Source organism: Heloderma suspectum, chromosome 3 (genome assembly GCF_057233095.1).
Source record: "Heloderma suspectum isolate Gila_16-S chromosome 3, 16-S_ref, whole genome shotgun sequence".
In the NCBI taxonomy this organism is placed as follows: domain Eukaryota; kingdom Metazoa; phylum Chordata; class Lepidosauria; order Squamata; family Helodermatidae; genus Heloderma; species Heloderma suspectum.
This window is the reverse complement of record NC_139460.1, coordinates 137,514,216-137,531,091: the sequence shown is the minus strand read 5'-3', so window position 1 is coordinate 137,531,091 and position 16,876 is coordinate 137,514,216. Positions and strand designations below refer to the sequence as shown.

The 16,876-nt window shown below is 39.4% G+C and overlaps 1 protein-coding gene across 4 annotated transcripts in view; it reads right to left on the bottom strand.

Annotated features, from left to right (window-relative positions):
- Positions 1–16,876, bottom strand: part of FGF14 (fibroblast growth factor 14) — a 456,868-nt gene that overhangs the window by 103,519 nt on the left and 336,473 nt on the right. For all 4 annotated transcript variants that reach the window (XM_084841808.1, XM_084841807.1, XM_084841805.1 and 1 more), the window contains one exon: positions 2,924–3,034. In XM_084841808.1, the coding sequence (XP_084697934.1) occupies positions 2,924–3,034 (111 nt within the window). The remainder of the gene's footprint in view (positions 1–2,923; positions 3,035–16,876) is intronic.

Here is a 16,876-nt window from a genome sequence, read left to right as displayed (position 1 = left end):
AATATTTTGCAAAACTTACATTCATTCATTAAACCTTTGTGGTATTCGAAGACAACTAAGAAAGAACATGAATTGGTAATTTAAGGGCAACTATTACAACTAAGGTTCTCTGCACTATAGAAATTAGATTTTTGAAGCCCGAAGCAGGCTGCTGCTTCTCTGCAAGTAAACAGCGTATTAACCATTAGCCTTATATGTATGTTTTAATAGCCTGCATTTCATCTGAGTAACACTAAATAAATTCAGGGAAGATTCCTGAAAGCACCACAGCAAATACTGTCTCTAATGTTACTAAAACACTACATTGCTCAGGATCAGTATTTGACCCCAGCTGCTCATGAACAGTTAATGACTCATCTGTGTATGCATACTGGGGTAACCGTATGGCAGGATGCCCACTGACCTGCCTAACCTATGCCAATGGATGCAATGTCATGCCCTCCTTTCAGATCCCCAGGCAATGCAGCCATGTTGGAACTTTGCTGTGGCAACAAAGAACAGCACCATCCGAGACAGGCCTGCCCTAAGAACACTTTTGTCCTCAATCTGTTTGCCATTCTAATGTATCACCCTCCTTCATGCACACCCATACTCCAAACTCTGGAGTATCCCATGGAGATACACGGAAGCAGGTATTCCAGGAGAGCAAAGGGGAAGCATTAAGGATGGTATTTTAGGAAATCCCCTTTTCAAAACAAAAAAAGGGAGCATGGAGGAATGGGCCAGATTGCCACCCATCATATGGAAACTAGAGTAGCCTCCCAAGTGTTTAATGCAGTAAAGGCGAAGTCTCATATTTAATGGCAGATGAGGTGTAGCTACACAGTTCTGCTGCACTGCTTCCTTGGGACAGGATGATGCTGAAGCAGACACAGTGTGAAGTTCCACATGCACCCCAACAGATACAGCAGAGGAAAGGACTGGCCAGCTCACCTTTTCATGGAAAAGTAAGGAGCTTCTTTGTACTTACAAACATTATTTTAGAATAATAAAAAAAAATACTGGCAGAAAATACAGTTGCCCAAAGTACCTTTTTAAAGCTCCCCCCCCCCGGCCTCTTTTAAAGGACTTTGGGCTGACCTGAAACTAGCTGTCAGCTCAGTCTGGATGTTAATATGGTCAATTGTATCTGTGAGTGAAGTACTAGAAAATGTAAGTGAATGTTAAGAGCAGAGATTCTGATGCCCAAACTTTATTTATTTAGTAATTTCATTCCAGCTTATTTAAGTGAACCATTTTCATTAAACAAATTGGTATTGTAAAGTTCTCAAATTCTAAGAAGTAATACATACATATACTCTGAAAAAATTTGGAGGAGTGCTTTATTCTACATGCACCATTAGTGCCCCCTTATGCCTTTGTAAAAGCCTTTAAGCAAAGATGTGAACTGACAGCATCAGTATGACCTCAGCAAAGCCTGTAGGTCAAGCAAAAAGTCTTTCCACTAGAAATCCAAGAATGTCTTGTCTATTTCCTATGGAGTGAGGCTGTGGGAATTGCCCTAGCCTAAGGCATGGGCAGCTGACCAGTCCTTGAGCCTCACGTATAAAGGTAGGCTCCCTGGCCTTGGGTATGAGGGATCTGCGCAGTCCTTGAGCCTAGCCTGAGCCCTCAGGCCCTGCCCACACAACAACATAAGTACAGCACTGCAGGAATAGAATAAAGATTCATCTGAACCAGCATCCTGTTTCTAACAGTGGCCAGTCAGATGCCTGTGAGAACCCCCAAAAGAGGACATGAATGCAACACTGGGCTGAGAAAGGAGGCATATGCCTGGAGGATATATAAAGAGGCTGGCTCAGCTCCCATACAGTTGGGTCAGGCTGTGCTTAGGAATTGAAACAGCTCTCTTGTACGCAAGGCTAGGCAGCTGTGGACTAGGCTATAGGACTGCACAGCTCTACCAAGATGAGGGAACGTCTGAAAACATGGCAGGCTTGAGATGTGCTCAGCTCTCCATTAGGGATGCTGGAGAAAGTCAAGATGGATTACAATGAGCTCAGATTTCTAAGAATCCAACCTGTGGAATCTGCTGTGGGGCGCCCCCCTTAGGCCATGTGGAGTCCATGGACTTTTGGATGATCATATAAATCCGTAAAAAAATATGTAAGTTTCTCCTGAGGAAATGTTGAATGGAATGGGGGACAATACACTACATGTTACGTACTGAGGTAAATTATGCAAATACTTACGTAAATATCTACGTAATTATTTGTGTATTTTTCAGCATGATGAAAAAAATTATTTGCATCCGTCTATGGGCGGATGACGGAATGAAAGGTCCCTGACAATCCGCGAAGCACAGACGGAGTGGAGTCTACACAGTCCGTACATCCCTACTCTCCATGTCAGAATTCTCTAGAAATACAGCAGTGAATTGCCATCAAAATTGTGCTTACAAACCCTCAAATCCATTGCCAAATTCTGGCTGGGGCTGAATTATCCTTGAAATATTAAGATAGTCCTCTTTCATAAAGCACTGTTGCCTCTGGAAGCCTTTTCATGTTGTTATTATTATACTAACTACTAAAGGCCTGGTATGCTTAGCAATATGTCAGGAGGGCTGCCCATTACCTAATACGCATAGACTCTGCTGAAACCAGGTAGGGGAAATGGGGTTCTTATCAAATTAGCAAGTATTTTAGACATGTTTGAAACTAGATTGCTCAATACGAAGCAGATCGTAAGTCTCCAATGGGTAGCTTCAGTATTTTTCTGAAATCAGATGCTTCTTCTCATTAATAGTTCTGAAGCAGGGTGTTTTTTTCTAAATGTCTCCAACAACAGTTTTTACAAAAAATGCACATCAGAAAACAACAAAAGCCATTAAAAGAAAACAATGATGCATGCAGGCACATCATGAAATGGTTAATTCAACAGTGTGTGTGAGAGAGCTGAATAGTTTCCTAAGGCAATCACTTACTAGAATTACTGCTGTCATCCTTGGTTCCATCCAGACTTCCATCGGGGTGCATTTGCAAGTAGTAGCCTTGCCTGCAATATAACCTGGTCACTATACCCTTGAGCTGGGGATCTGAAAAACAAACATATTTTGTCACTAGCCTCATAGCAATTTCTTGATATATCCCTACGTCTTTCTTTGATAACGAAATCTATCATAGCAGCATTGCCACCCTTATTGTCTGACTTTAAATTACTACAGGCAAATCCCTAATGGATCATCAGCAGCCATGTTGCTTCCAAGGAATTAGAAATACAAACAATGAAAAACAATGCTTTTATCAGAAGTCACAGATGGCAAATTTTTAATAACAAAGAGTCTTGTGGCACCTTAAAGACAAACAAATTTATTCTGGCATAAGCTTTTGAGGACAGCGTCTATGAAAGCTTATGCAAGAATGTATAATTGTAAGAATTGTTTTTGCTGCCACAGGCAAACACGGCTACCCCTCTGGAAATTTTTAGTTTTTTAATGTTTCTTCACAACAAATAAATGAGCCTCATATGATCTTTAATAGATTAGTCTTCAAGATCCTCTTCTTCTGTCAGTTAAAGCTATTTTCACAGTAAGCTGATAAGAGCTTCAGAGAAGCAACTGATTATCTGCTTATCCTGTTATGCTTTTTTTTTTTTTTTTAGTTACAGCCCAAAATGTTTGTACTTGTACATTTTGTTCATCCCCCCACATTGACAAACATCACAGTAATTTAAGATTTGGTCTGTGTGGCCCACCCAGAATAAGAAGGGGAAAGTGAGCTATATTTTGTTGGAAATACCTTTACTGGTAAGACCATGGAAGCACACAGTGAATTGATTGGTTTTGGGGCCCATGAAACATGATGATGACTGACACCAGGGAACACACTAACTATGAACAACCACTTAGCAAAGAAGAAAAAATGGTTTTCTTAAGAAACAGAAGTGCTGAAATACTGGAAACATTCCCAACACAAAAATAGAAACGTTATTTCTTCAAATCAAAAGCAAGCCTCTTACTCTTACAACGTATTGTAATTACTCATCTCCAGTTCTCAACATAAGGTCAGTCCTTACTCTTTCTGTTTTTCTGTCTTTCCGCAATAGCTGCAACAGCCCACATGCCCTTGTTCTAATCCTGTTCCTATTATAGCAGGAATATGCACAGGATCCACCTTCTCCTTTTAAAGTTCTTCCTACAACCTTAATTCTTTTGCAATGCAGCAACTGAATACTGGCTGGTCTTTATTATCACATTACATAGGAACATAATTTTGATACTTAATATAGTGGAGATTCCTTATCTTAACACACTACAAGTATTAGCATAAGCTGGGGAGTACAGGTCGATCATTAATCAACAAATGGAAAATGCTACTTTTCAAATTCACATTATTCATGACCAAAGATATTACTTGTTAAGCATGTTTGTTAATAATGAACAAGGTTACATATGTACAGCTTTTAATGAAACATATTAAAGTTTTATAATAACATTTTGGGTTGGATCCAGAAATTATGTGAGTGGAAGAAATTCTGACAGTGGGACTGTTCTGCAAACTCTTGCGCAAGAACTAGCAGAAGATTTCCTGCAACACGGACTTAGTCCAAGCCCACATAACAACCTTATGTAGTACACAACAGATACAACAGATTGTGCAATGCCTTGTGCTTCAGATGTTTTGGCCTACAACTATCATCCCTCACCAATGGCTAGCTCTGATGGGAGTTGCAGGCCAAAATATCTGCAGGGCCACAAGTTGCCCACCACTATACTAATAGCAGCACTCTGCAAAACTTCAATTCTCTTTTCTCATGCAAAGTTTTTGTTTAAGTGGGGGAAAGCCTGTCCACTTATAGCTAGCAGCTACTCAAAGGGCATCTCCAAATCCAGCCCCTTAAATCTTGCATTTTTAGAAACACTTAAAGATGACATTTAAGCAGCTGTAAAACCCATTTTTTAAACACAGGAAGAAAGGGGAAAATACTCTGTTTCAAATGCTTCATTTTGTTACAATACCCAAACAAGGGACCAATAGTAAAGTAAGGCATGGGCCAATATTAAAACAAGTGATATTTACATTCTTGCATGCATGTTGAGTGATATATTCACATAGACGAAACACTTATGTTTATAACCTAATACTAACAATGTTTACTCAGAAGTAAATCCCAATCTTTTAAATGGCATTTGCTTCTAAGTAAGTTACCCTACACTGCAATCCTATGCACATTTACCTGTAAACAAGCACCACTGAATATAGTGGAACTTACTTTCAAATAAACTTGCACATTACTTATTAATTTAATCTTATCTTTGAAAGATACACCACAGAAATCTTGGTAGCACAACTTTATAATTCTTTCATACCACCATATCTGGTTCATTTTGGGCATTACTTAGGTCAGTCCAAGTAAAACACACCTTTATACTGATCTGAATATCTTTCTACTAAGTAGACAGGCCATCAAACATATTTTCTTACTTGTGTTAAAAATAGAAATAGGTAGTGTGTTATATACTTGCTCACAACAGTATGCATATCCAGCAACCAGAAATGCCCAGTAGCTAAAATGATGTACTTGTATCCTACAGATTTGGGTTCAAATAAATGGTCAGTCTTGCACTCACTACACAACATTTACTAACCCTCAAAATAAGGAAAATCTTTAATATTCCAATTTGGCATCAAACTTGAGTAAAACATGGTAAGTCATGATTTTCTACTCAAGTTCCATTCCATAAGAAGCTACCTTATACCAGGTCAGACCATTGGTCCATGTAAGATGCATTGGTCAGTATTGTCAACATTAACTGGTGGCGGCTCTCCAGGGTTTCAAATGGAAGCCTTTTCCAGCCTTACTTGGAGATTCTAGGGAATGAATCTGAAACTTTCTGCATGCAAAGCATGTGCTCTACCACTGAGCTGCAGCCTTCTCAAAAATAATATTAAGGTGTAATCCTATGCAGGTTGAGACAGAAAGAAGTCCTACAACTCCCAGCATTCCCCAGTTGTAGGCCTTTTTTTCCTGTCTAAACCTGCATAGGATTGTGCACTTTATGATTTTACAAACGTGATTGTTGTAAGGTTGAGTAAGTGTTGTAGTCCAACGTGCTTTGAAATAGTAAGTTCCTTTTTTAAGAGCAGTCTTAGGCTTTCATATTATGAAAACACGCTGAAGTTGCTTGCAGAAATGGTGGCTATCTTTCTTGCGCCATGTTTTTGGTCATGAAGAAGGAATTTATCATTCTGAAAGACTTAGGACTGTGATACATTTTGATTGTTGATACTCTTGAGACCTAGTTCCTCTTCCTGCATTCATTTTCAGTTTTGTGCTTCTTTCCTGGTTTTTGTTCTGGGAAATTATCAACATGTATATGGTCAAATTGGCTCTTCCCACGAGACATACAGCAGCAAGCTAAGAGCAATGATATTTTGGAACTGCTAGCATTAGGGCAAATAACTCTCTCTTCCTTTTTATCTGCTGTTTTACTGATTATGCTAATTTTCTTCATGTGCCCACAGCTTTTTCACATCTTCTGAAATATAGCTGAAGGCCAGGAAGATTTTTTCCCCCCAGGAACCACAGGGTTTGCCATACTGAGAGAAGAGTAAGATGAATGCATCTCAGCAAATGATGCCAAGTAAAGACTGATAAGGAAGCCTTCTCCAGACAACTGGAATCTGTTGTCATGTTTTAGAGATTAATATGAAATAAAAACTAACATGTGTGTGTGTTTGTGATATCTAAAAAAATACTTTAAATTTAAAAAGTAGGAGATAATTTTGACTTGTATCAGGTGTGAAAAAGTCTAAGGCTAGTACAGGGCAGAGTAACATGAAAGGGCTATAATTTTATATATTTACATATTTAATCTTTTATCCTTTAAAATGTTTGCAATGTTATTATATATATGCACACAATATAGTAATAAAAATAACCATTAAGAATGAAAAGCAATTGAGGACCTTTAGTTATGATAATTTCTATGTTACAAGGTGACTCAATAAAACTATATGGTAGTTCTTGTGCCTAGCTTTTAAGTCGTATTGTATATGGTGAAATGCATGTTCTTAAATCATGTGTTCAGATTCAGAAGTACAGGATAACTACTATAACTTATAGGATCTCTGCTTGTAAGTTGAAAGCTTTATGCTGCCAGCCCCAAAGGAATAACTCTACAATAGATCTAGAAACAGTCCTCAACTATTCCCTACTATGTATTATAATAATTGGTATCTGTATCTGGGATATACACATTTTGAAATAACCCTATCCCATATGCGTTTTGACCTAAACGGTCTTCATCTGTGAAAAAATAAACAAATTACAGCCCATATAATCACCAATTACAAAATATGTCTCATAATTGCAGAGGTTCTACATAAAGCCTGTAAAACAAAAATAAACAGGTTTAAATATATTCAAAATATTAACCCTGACACAATTAGTAAAATAGCTAAAAAAAACACCCATTAAAAATAATAAAAGGTATATTTACCAACAGTTTTTAAACAAGTAAGATTGTTGGCTTCTTACAAAGCAGAATGTATGTACGCCTGCTGCATAAGGGAGTCTAAACAATTCCTCCTGTACCTCAAACATAATAAGGCAAAACACCTGATGAAAATTCCCAGCTTATTACACCACAATAAAAATAAATTTAAAAAAATCCCTTGCAACAAAAGGAGCAACCCACCAGCTATAAACCCTTAAGGCTTTCTTACCAAGATGGTAAAGTTCTTCCATCAATATATACTGAGTAGGACTGTATCTAGCTCTAGCTCTCTTCCAAGAAAGAAGAAGATTTTTAACACTACAACCTACTCCACCATACAGCTTGGATGCTGTGAGTAGCCATCTACTCCTGTAATGTGGGTTAGTAAATAAGGGCCTTAATCAAAGCTTAGTGCAGGTGCGTTATCAATTTAGCAAAGGGTGAGTACCCATCACTATCTAATGCTAAACGCATTGCTCCCAGAGTCAAGGAACCTAAGAAATTTTAAAGCCACATACATACCAAGAAGCCAAAAAAATTAAATCTTAAAACCCATGTAGGATACAGAGAGAACAATTGCTTAAAACATAGTACAAATAAAATAATCCTAAAATTACTATCAGAAAAACTATATTGCTAAGATACAACAAACTAATTTTATTAAAACCTTATTTTTAATTGTTTATTAGAATTGTCAGTTTCCTATAACCTATTTGTTTGGTGGCTTTTTTGTGTGGTTTAGGATATTACCTTTTTTCTGTGAGTATAACCCTAAAATAGACCATGGCTTACTTGAGGGTTGTTTAACCCTCAAACAACCACTGCCACCCGGGTTCGGATGACACGACAAACCAAGGCAACCCCCCGCTGGTGAATGAATATTCAAAATGGCCACTGGCATGCACAGCAACCCAGCATGGCTTAAATAAACCATGGTGGGCTGCAGTGATTGTGTGAACCTAGTCTCTGTGTCATTTCTCCTCCCCACCGCTTGCTGCTTATTAGAGAACAGAATATTCTTTCTGTAGCTTTCAAACAAGGACAGAAACAACAAGTAACTCAAAACCTCCATCAGTCATGGAAGTCTGTGATTCCAAAATGGCCATGCATGAACAAACCCTCCATGAAAATCAAATCATGTAATCCATTTAATTTGTCAAATCCAGAAAGGACAGAGACATACCAGAATGACAGACCCATTTCTTAACTTGCTTCTAAGTTGTAAAAAACCTAGCCAATCTGCATTACTATGATTACAAACTCAGGAGCATCTACAAATCACTAGATTACATACATATCTTCCATAACACAGGGACAGAAAATATGAAGAATAGTAGGATAATAAAGGATCTCCATATATAAGAGCACCACTACCTGGCTAAGTAAAAGTAATACAGAAGGCTCACTCTTTTATATAAGGTAGTGACTGTCATCATTTTTGTATGTCATTCATCTCTGTGCCAGGTCTGTATAAGCTTCCCATAAATCAAGGTTTTATCCCAGAGCTTCAGGTGAGGGCTGAAGTGACAATGGAAGTCTGCAGGCTAGAGAAGGTTGGCTCCATTCTGGATCTGGCAGTTCTACCTATATCACAGACTAATGTAATTCATTTGGCTACAGCCTTTCAGAAGTCCCTTTAGAATTTCAATTTGTAAAGCACCTGGGAAAATTCCAGAGAAAATAAGGCATTCCTGATCATCAGTGAGCAGCTTAGTAGGAAAAGGACAGCAGCCTAATTTGCAATGCTAAATACAATATTCTCAACCACAGCCAATTTTATATTGTTATGTACAGGAAGCTTCTTCTATAATACAGAGTGGCAGGGTTCCTTAACTTGTTATTAACTTCATTTACTCCTTGCCAGAATGCATAAAAGCACACAAAATGAAGTGGTATATTCTTTCTCGTTAGATATGCAAAAATATCACTCCAAAATGCTGCTGACATATTCACAGAATGTAGAACACTGTATGTGGTCCTATTTCTTGTTAATATGTGGATTGCACAAAATATGGAAAGGAGCCACTCACATTACTTGTATACAGTTTTACATTTGCTTGTATTGACAGGCAGAAACAGCACTTACAAACAGAAGAAAAAAACTGCATTGTCAACGATCTGACAAAAAAAGAAAATTCTACTTGCTTCCTAACTGATAGACCAGGAATTTGCAATACATGTCACACGCAAGAATTATAGGGCAATTAGGGTCAATATTGTTGTTAATTTGAGGACTGTGCCAAGATGCAAGGCTTTCCCAGTCTGTCTTGCAGCATATTTTGGCAACGCACACCTACTTTTCTTCATCTCCTGCTGCTATCACTATGTGTAAAGCAATCAATTAAAATAAATTATAAACTTTTGCCAAGTAAAGATAAAGAAATAGGGATTGTGCTGTGTTTTCATAGGCACAGAAAGATGAATGAGTGATTTAAGCTTAGCAAGTGCACTTCACTCTCTCACAATGACCATTGTATTTCCATGGGAAGGGGTTTCACTTAAACCAATAACTTTCCCCATTAGTTCATTCCGATGAGGTAATGGAATGCTGGATTTGTTTTTGTTAATTTTTTCCATGGTCTGCAATCGCATCAAACAAGATCCATCCTTCTCACTGCTACACCTGCCATGTGGCACTCTGGATAACATCCCTGCTAGCTAGCCAGTGGGTGAAATCCATTTGGAATGGTTCAATATTAGCCACCAAAAGGGAATTCCTCCTATTTCTGAAAGCTGCTCAGTGGTGGATTGGAAAGGTTGCTTTTTAACATCAGTGATATAGGATAATTTAGAGATCCTGTGTAAATCCAGCTTTAGTGTAAAGAATCAAACTAGATGGCTGCCAACTCCATACAAATCCTACAGTTCTATGATTTTGTAACTGTATAATGCACCCTTCTGTTTGTGTTCTTTTGAAAAAGAAACGTGTACAATACAATAAGAATAGATTGACCTTTTCAAAAGAAAAGACTGAATATAAGAAGAATACCAGGTCTGGACTGACCAAGGGTGTTATAAACAGAAACATTTTATTAATAATATTATGTGTGTCAACACTATAATGCTGTCCTAAAAGCAAGGGGAAGAAAATCTACAAAATCAAGAAAGGAAGAGTGGAAATCCACAGCCTTAAAAATGTGGGGGGAAATTCTGTAGCTAAAAATCCATGGAGGTGGGAAACTCTACAGCTCAAAAGAATGGGCCATAGCCAAAAGCACAAATAACTATTTCCCCTTGGTAAGGGCTGGCACAGTGTAGAAGGAGCTTCCCCTGCCTGATGTTCAAGCCCTGAACTTCTAAAACCAACAAGCAGAAGGAAATAATCCTGCAGGATCCCTAGCCTCTGGACAAAATACATTCCTTTCCACAACACCAAGAAAGCAGAGGGAGGAGCCAACAGGGCTGTTATTAGGTAAATATATGTGTGTGTGTGTGTGTGTGTGTGCACATGCATGCATGTGTGTGTGTTTGTAGCCCAGATGTGCAACATATGTGTGCATATGCATAGGATAAAGAATTTGTAGGTGTATGTCAGTGGGTTTTGAACTGTGTTCCAGAGACTCCTGAGATTCCTGTGAAGTTAACCAGAGGTTCCTTGAGAAGATCCATAATGGTAAACAATCTTTTCTTAAAAACAGCTTGCTTGCCACTATTAAACTTCCCAACACTTCACACCCACAGATGAGCATTGGGTGTGTTCTACAGCATACTCTCCATTCATACAAGATGATAGCGAGACCATCAAGCTTGGCCAGCATTCTGTGTAAGCCCAAATCCCGAGTTCTCCAGTGCAGCATCTGAAGGATCCCGCCGAGAGCTTCCCCCACCCCAATTTTGCCACATTCCAGCAATCTGCTGCGGAGTTATTGCTCCCACTCCATTTTTCCCCATGTGTGTACTTTTGCGTATTGCTTCCAAACCCCCTCTTCTTCTCTCCTTCTCCCTGCTTGCAATGAGAAACTCCTGTAAACCGGAAAGATCGTTACTGTGATAAAGTGATAAAGCGGAGAAGGGACTTTACATAACAACAGAGAACCAACTTTACATCAAATAAACTACAGGACATCAAAGAAGCACAACATCACAATAGTGATTTAAGAGAGCAACAGAGAAGCGAAAAACCACTTTAGGGTGAGTTACTAAAGTTAGCCTTTAACTCTTTCATTGAAGGGAAGCAAGATTTATTTCTTACTTCTGAGTAAACACGCACAGAAGGCAGGGGGATATGTTAAAGATTAAAAGCAGGCTAGCTAAGGTGAATGAGTGTCCCCACTACTGCGGTAATGTGAGGGGTCACTGCTGTGCTCTTGGGGATTTTCTCAATGGGAAAAATTACTTCCACTGGGGAAACAAGAGGGAATGGGCATCCCACCCCCATGAACACATCACTGCCAGGTCACAGGGGCACACCCAGGATTTGATGTGGGGGGCGGGGGACATGGCACACTGTGGTAAAACTGCCAGGGAGCCACTTTCAGTAAAAAGTTGGAAGAAAAGGAGTTCAGAAAATGCAGGCTTTCAAGAGGGAAGCACCTGGTTGGCAGCAGATTGGTGACAATGTCATCTGTCGCAAAGGAACTCAAGCTGCTCTAACTTTGCACTAAACCGCTCCTGACAACAGCCCCCAGGAGTCTGCAGAAGGGTTTTGATTTGATTATGGTGCTGAAAAGTCTGTTCTAAAGGAAAAATAATGTACTTGGCAAAACGGTCAGAGAATGTACACAAGGTCTAAGCAGAAAGACATTCAGGGCAATGGTGAACCCTCCTGATTGGTCAGAGTTACAAGAGAACACACTATCTTTAACATATAAAAGCCAGAGGCCAATAGGTGAGTTTTAGGGAGATGACAGTATTCCAGCTGAGCTATTTAAAATCCTAAAAGATGATGCTGTTAAAGTGCTGCACTCAATATGCCAACAAATTTGGAACACTCAACAGTGGCCACAAAACTGGAAAAGGTCAATTTACAATTCCAAAGAAGGGCAACGCCAAAGAGTGTTCAAACTACTGTACAATTGCGCTCATTTCACATGCCAGCAAGGTTATGCTCAAAATCCTACAAGCTAGGCTTCAGCAGTATGCGAACCAAGAACTACCGGAAGTACAAGCTGGGTTTCGAAGAGGCAGAGGAACTAGAGATCAAATCGCCAACATTCGCTGGATCATGGAGAAAGCAAGAGAATTCCAGAAAAATGTCTATTTCTGCTTCATTGACTACGCTAAAGCCTTTGTGTGGATCACAACAAACTGTGGCAAATTCATACAGAGATGGGAGTACTAGACCACCTTACCTGTCTCCTGAGAAACCTGTACGAGGGTCAAGAAGCAACAGTAAGAACCAGACATGGAACGACCGATTGGTTCAAAATTGGGAAAGGAGTACGACAAGGCTGCATATTGTCGCCCTGCTTATTTAACTTATATGCAGAGTACATCATGAGAAACGCCGGGTTGGATGAATCACAGGTCGGAAGTATTTGCCGGGAGAATTATCAACAACCTCAGATACGCAGATGATACCACCCTAATGGCAGAAAGCGAAGAGGATCTAAAGAGCCTCTTGTTGAGGGTGAAAGAGGAGAGTGCAAAAGCTGGTTTGAAACTCAACATTAAAAAAACGAAGATCATGGCATCTGGCCCCATCACTTCCTGGCATATAGAAGGGGAAGAAATGGAAGAGTGACAGATTTTATTTTCTTGGGCTCCATGATCACCACAGACGGTGACTGTAGCCATGAAATTAAAAGACGCTTGCTCCTTGGGAGGAAAGCTATGGCAAACCTAGACAGCATAGTAAGAAGCAGAGACACCACCTTGCCTACAAAGGTCCATATAATCAAAGCTATGGTTTTCCCAGTAGTAATGTATGGCTGTGAGAGCTGGACTATAAGGAAGGCTGAGCGCCAAAGAATCGATGCTTTCCAACTGTGGTGCTGGAGAAGACTCTTATGAGTCCCCTGGACTGCAAGGAGGTCAAATCAGTCCATCCTAATGAAAATCAACCCTGAGTGCTCATTGGAAGGACAGATACTGAAGCTGAAGCTCCAATATTTTGGCCACCTAATGTGAAGAGAAAACTCCCTGGAAAAGACCCTGATGCTGGGAAAGACTGAAGGCAAAAGGAGAAGGGGACGGCAGAGGATGAGATGGCTAGATAGCATCACTGATGCAATGAATATGGACTTGAGCACGCTCCGGGAGAGAGCGCAGGACAGGAAGGCTTGGCATGCTATGGTCCATGGGGTTATGAAGAGTCGGACATGACTGAACAACAAGGGAGAGGTTGGAAGGAAGGGAAAAAACCTGCTGATTCCACAAGCTGCTTGAGAGATTGCTGCAACCTGGAGGAGGATGCTGGTCTTCTGATATTAAGTATTCCTGGGAAGGGACTTGGTAATATAGGGACACAGGATAGCTGGCTGCATTTAAACCTGGTTATTTTAAAGCCCTATTGCTCTTATGGTTTTGTTTTATCTGTGAGTGTGAGCTGTATCCATTCACTTCTTAAAATCTTTATCCTACTAGCAAAAAAATCCCAGTAAAGTCTTAATTGTTGCTGTTTAAAACTTCATGATCTCCTTTTTTTAACGGGTTACCCATCTGATGCCTAGTAGCCAATCCCCACATTACCTAAAAATGCTTACAGTAGACCCCAAGGGTTTTACACTGCTTGGTGGAGGCAGCCAGGGAAAATAACGATTTCTACCTGGTGGCAGTGGGGACAGTCTTAGGAGGGGAAGGGCAAAATGGAGTGGGTCACAGTATTTTTGCCTCGTCTCCCTTCCACACATGGATCAGAGCTTCACTTGTCTGTGACACCCCCTGAATGCAGAAAGTTTGAAAACCACTGCTATATGTGCAGTAGGGCTCAGATGTGTGCAAATGAAGTGTCTGTGTGTGTGTGTGTGTGTGTGTGTGTGGAAGAAGGGAAGAGAACATAGTTCCCAACCTCAGCATACAGCACTGTGAGAACTAAACTCTCTGCTTCACCCCTGCCTCTTCCAGGATTTCATTATATCTCTCTCCTTATTGTGCCAGATTTTATCTGCAGACAAATACATGTCCATCAGCCTAGCTAACTTTGTAAATAATCAGCAGAACAGCCAAGATCACTCTCAGCACGTCAGTGGGTTCACTCATGAAGTATGTCACATTTCAAGTGGAACTGTAGCAAACTTGTTAAAAATTGGAATGGGAAGGCGTATTGTTTGAACCGGTCAATTTTGTAGTGATTTCAGAAATAATATAATTTTTAAAATAAAGGCATGCCACACTCACATTGTGATGTGTTTGCTTTACCAATATGAACTTTTAATAGATCATAACAGTACAAATAGCAACAAATTCTTGCTCGCCCACCTCTTCTTATATGGCTTCCTACTTGATTTCTGTGGTTACCAAGGCTGGCCTAAGAAGCCTGAACCAAATTACATTCTATGAGCTTCTATCTAGCCATCCTTTCTCGGTATCTGATTGCTTGCTCATTCCTTCTTTCTCTGTAGTATTAGCAAATGGTTAGAGCAAATAGAACTGTCAGAATGGAATCATTTTTTTAATTTATAGAATCATGATACTGTCTGGTTCATATGATCCTTTTGATATGGAGTAGTTTGTTGTGCTCATGCCAAAAGTTTACACTGTGGCAGAATATCTATCTGGTTTCTTTATTGTGAGTTCAGGTTGTTGCTCAACACATCACTATAAAAGCCAACAAATTCTCACCTGAATATTTTCACTTCACAATTTGTTCTTATAATTTTGCTGCATTGAAGAAAACCTATGACATGAACATGTTAAGATTACAGGGTTGCATCCAGACTGTTAGTTGCACTTAGTTCCATTGAAGTCGATGAGACTTAAGTCATGACTAATTTGTGCAACTAACTTAGTCTGGTTCCAACATATAATACTTTGTAGTTCTGTATCACTTTTTAACTGTGCAAAATGCTTTACAGTTCTGACTTCATTAATCCCTTAATTTACTACTTGTGAATCATGTTGCTATTATTCATTCTACATAGTTGGGTCATTAGGGCTCAGGAATAATATCTTGCACAAGGCTATCCAGTGACCTCCATGTAATGATACAGATCCCCACCCCCAATCATTAGTAGCAATTTCTTACAAGCACAGCCCTAAAATAGTACTGCAGTACAGAATTTGGAATTAGGCAATTCTAACTTCCAGTGAAATCTTATAGAATGCAAACTTAATAATATTTGGATTTTCCAAGCAGTTTTCATCACCATCTCAAGCTTGCCCGTTAGCTTATACATGTAGAGTTGTGAGAAAAATACAACTGAGTGCTGATGCTGGATCTGTAGCTGGTAGTCCAAAGTTCAAAGCTGAATTCCACATGAAATGTATTTGACCGCCATCTGATCCATCAGTACAATAACACATTGACACATGCACCTGGAAGCACAATGCTGATTAAGTACAGTTAAAAATCACTCCTTGTCCTTGATCTCATTTTCCAGCACTCACATCGTCCCTGCTTCTAATCCTTTCCACACAATTCAAGAGTAACTGTACAGGATTTTATCTACAGATGTCAGTATCATGCTAGTTATTACTGAAATGCAAATAAATGATGTAGATGGTGTAATTGACTATCTCATACATGTGATGCTTGGCCTTAAATAGGAAACCTGTGAGCAAACCTCAGGAAAAGCTGCTAGGAAGTGCTGCTGTTAATATTACGGCTATTGAGACTACCTAGCCTTTATTTGTGCTAGGAACTGTACAGAACATAGATGCAATAGGATCCATGAATAGAGGGGCTTACAAACTACACTCAGATAGGCAAGAAAAAGAGTTATGGTGCACAGATAAAGGACTGATGGAATTTTAGGTGTGGACCAAAGGACCGAGCACTGATTTATGCTATTTTATTTTACACATGCCATGCACACTGTAGGTGTTTAACCTGCAAAATCCACTTTATGTGTCTGTCAAGATTCTTCAAAGAGTCTCCATGACTCTTTCCAGAGGTCTGATGGGTAGCATTCCAAAGGCTGGAAAGATTCCAAAGGCTAGAAAGAAAGCTCTTTTGTCTACCATCAAGTGCAAGGTCATACAAAACCACATTTATGATAACCCAAACCAATCAAGACAGCTGAAGTTTTAACAACACATAACTCAGACTACTTTCTTCAATAGAAGAAATACAAATCACTGAAGTATATAAACAAAAAGGGGCTGCGGTGGCTTAGTGGTTAAGACGCTGAATTGCAGACCGGAAGGTAAAACAAACTCCAATATTAATACACAAAAAAGAAAAAGGACTGAAAGCCCTTCTGACATTTTACTCCATCACAGGATTAGAAAATACGGTTTCCTTAGTAATGGTGCATCAAATGATTTTTTTCAAAATTAGTCTAAAATTGAAAACTAGGAAGTGTAATCTAGCTTTTTCTGTCCAGATGGATATCAATC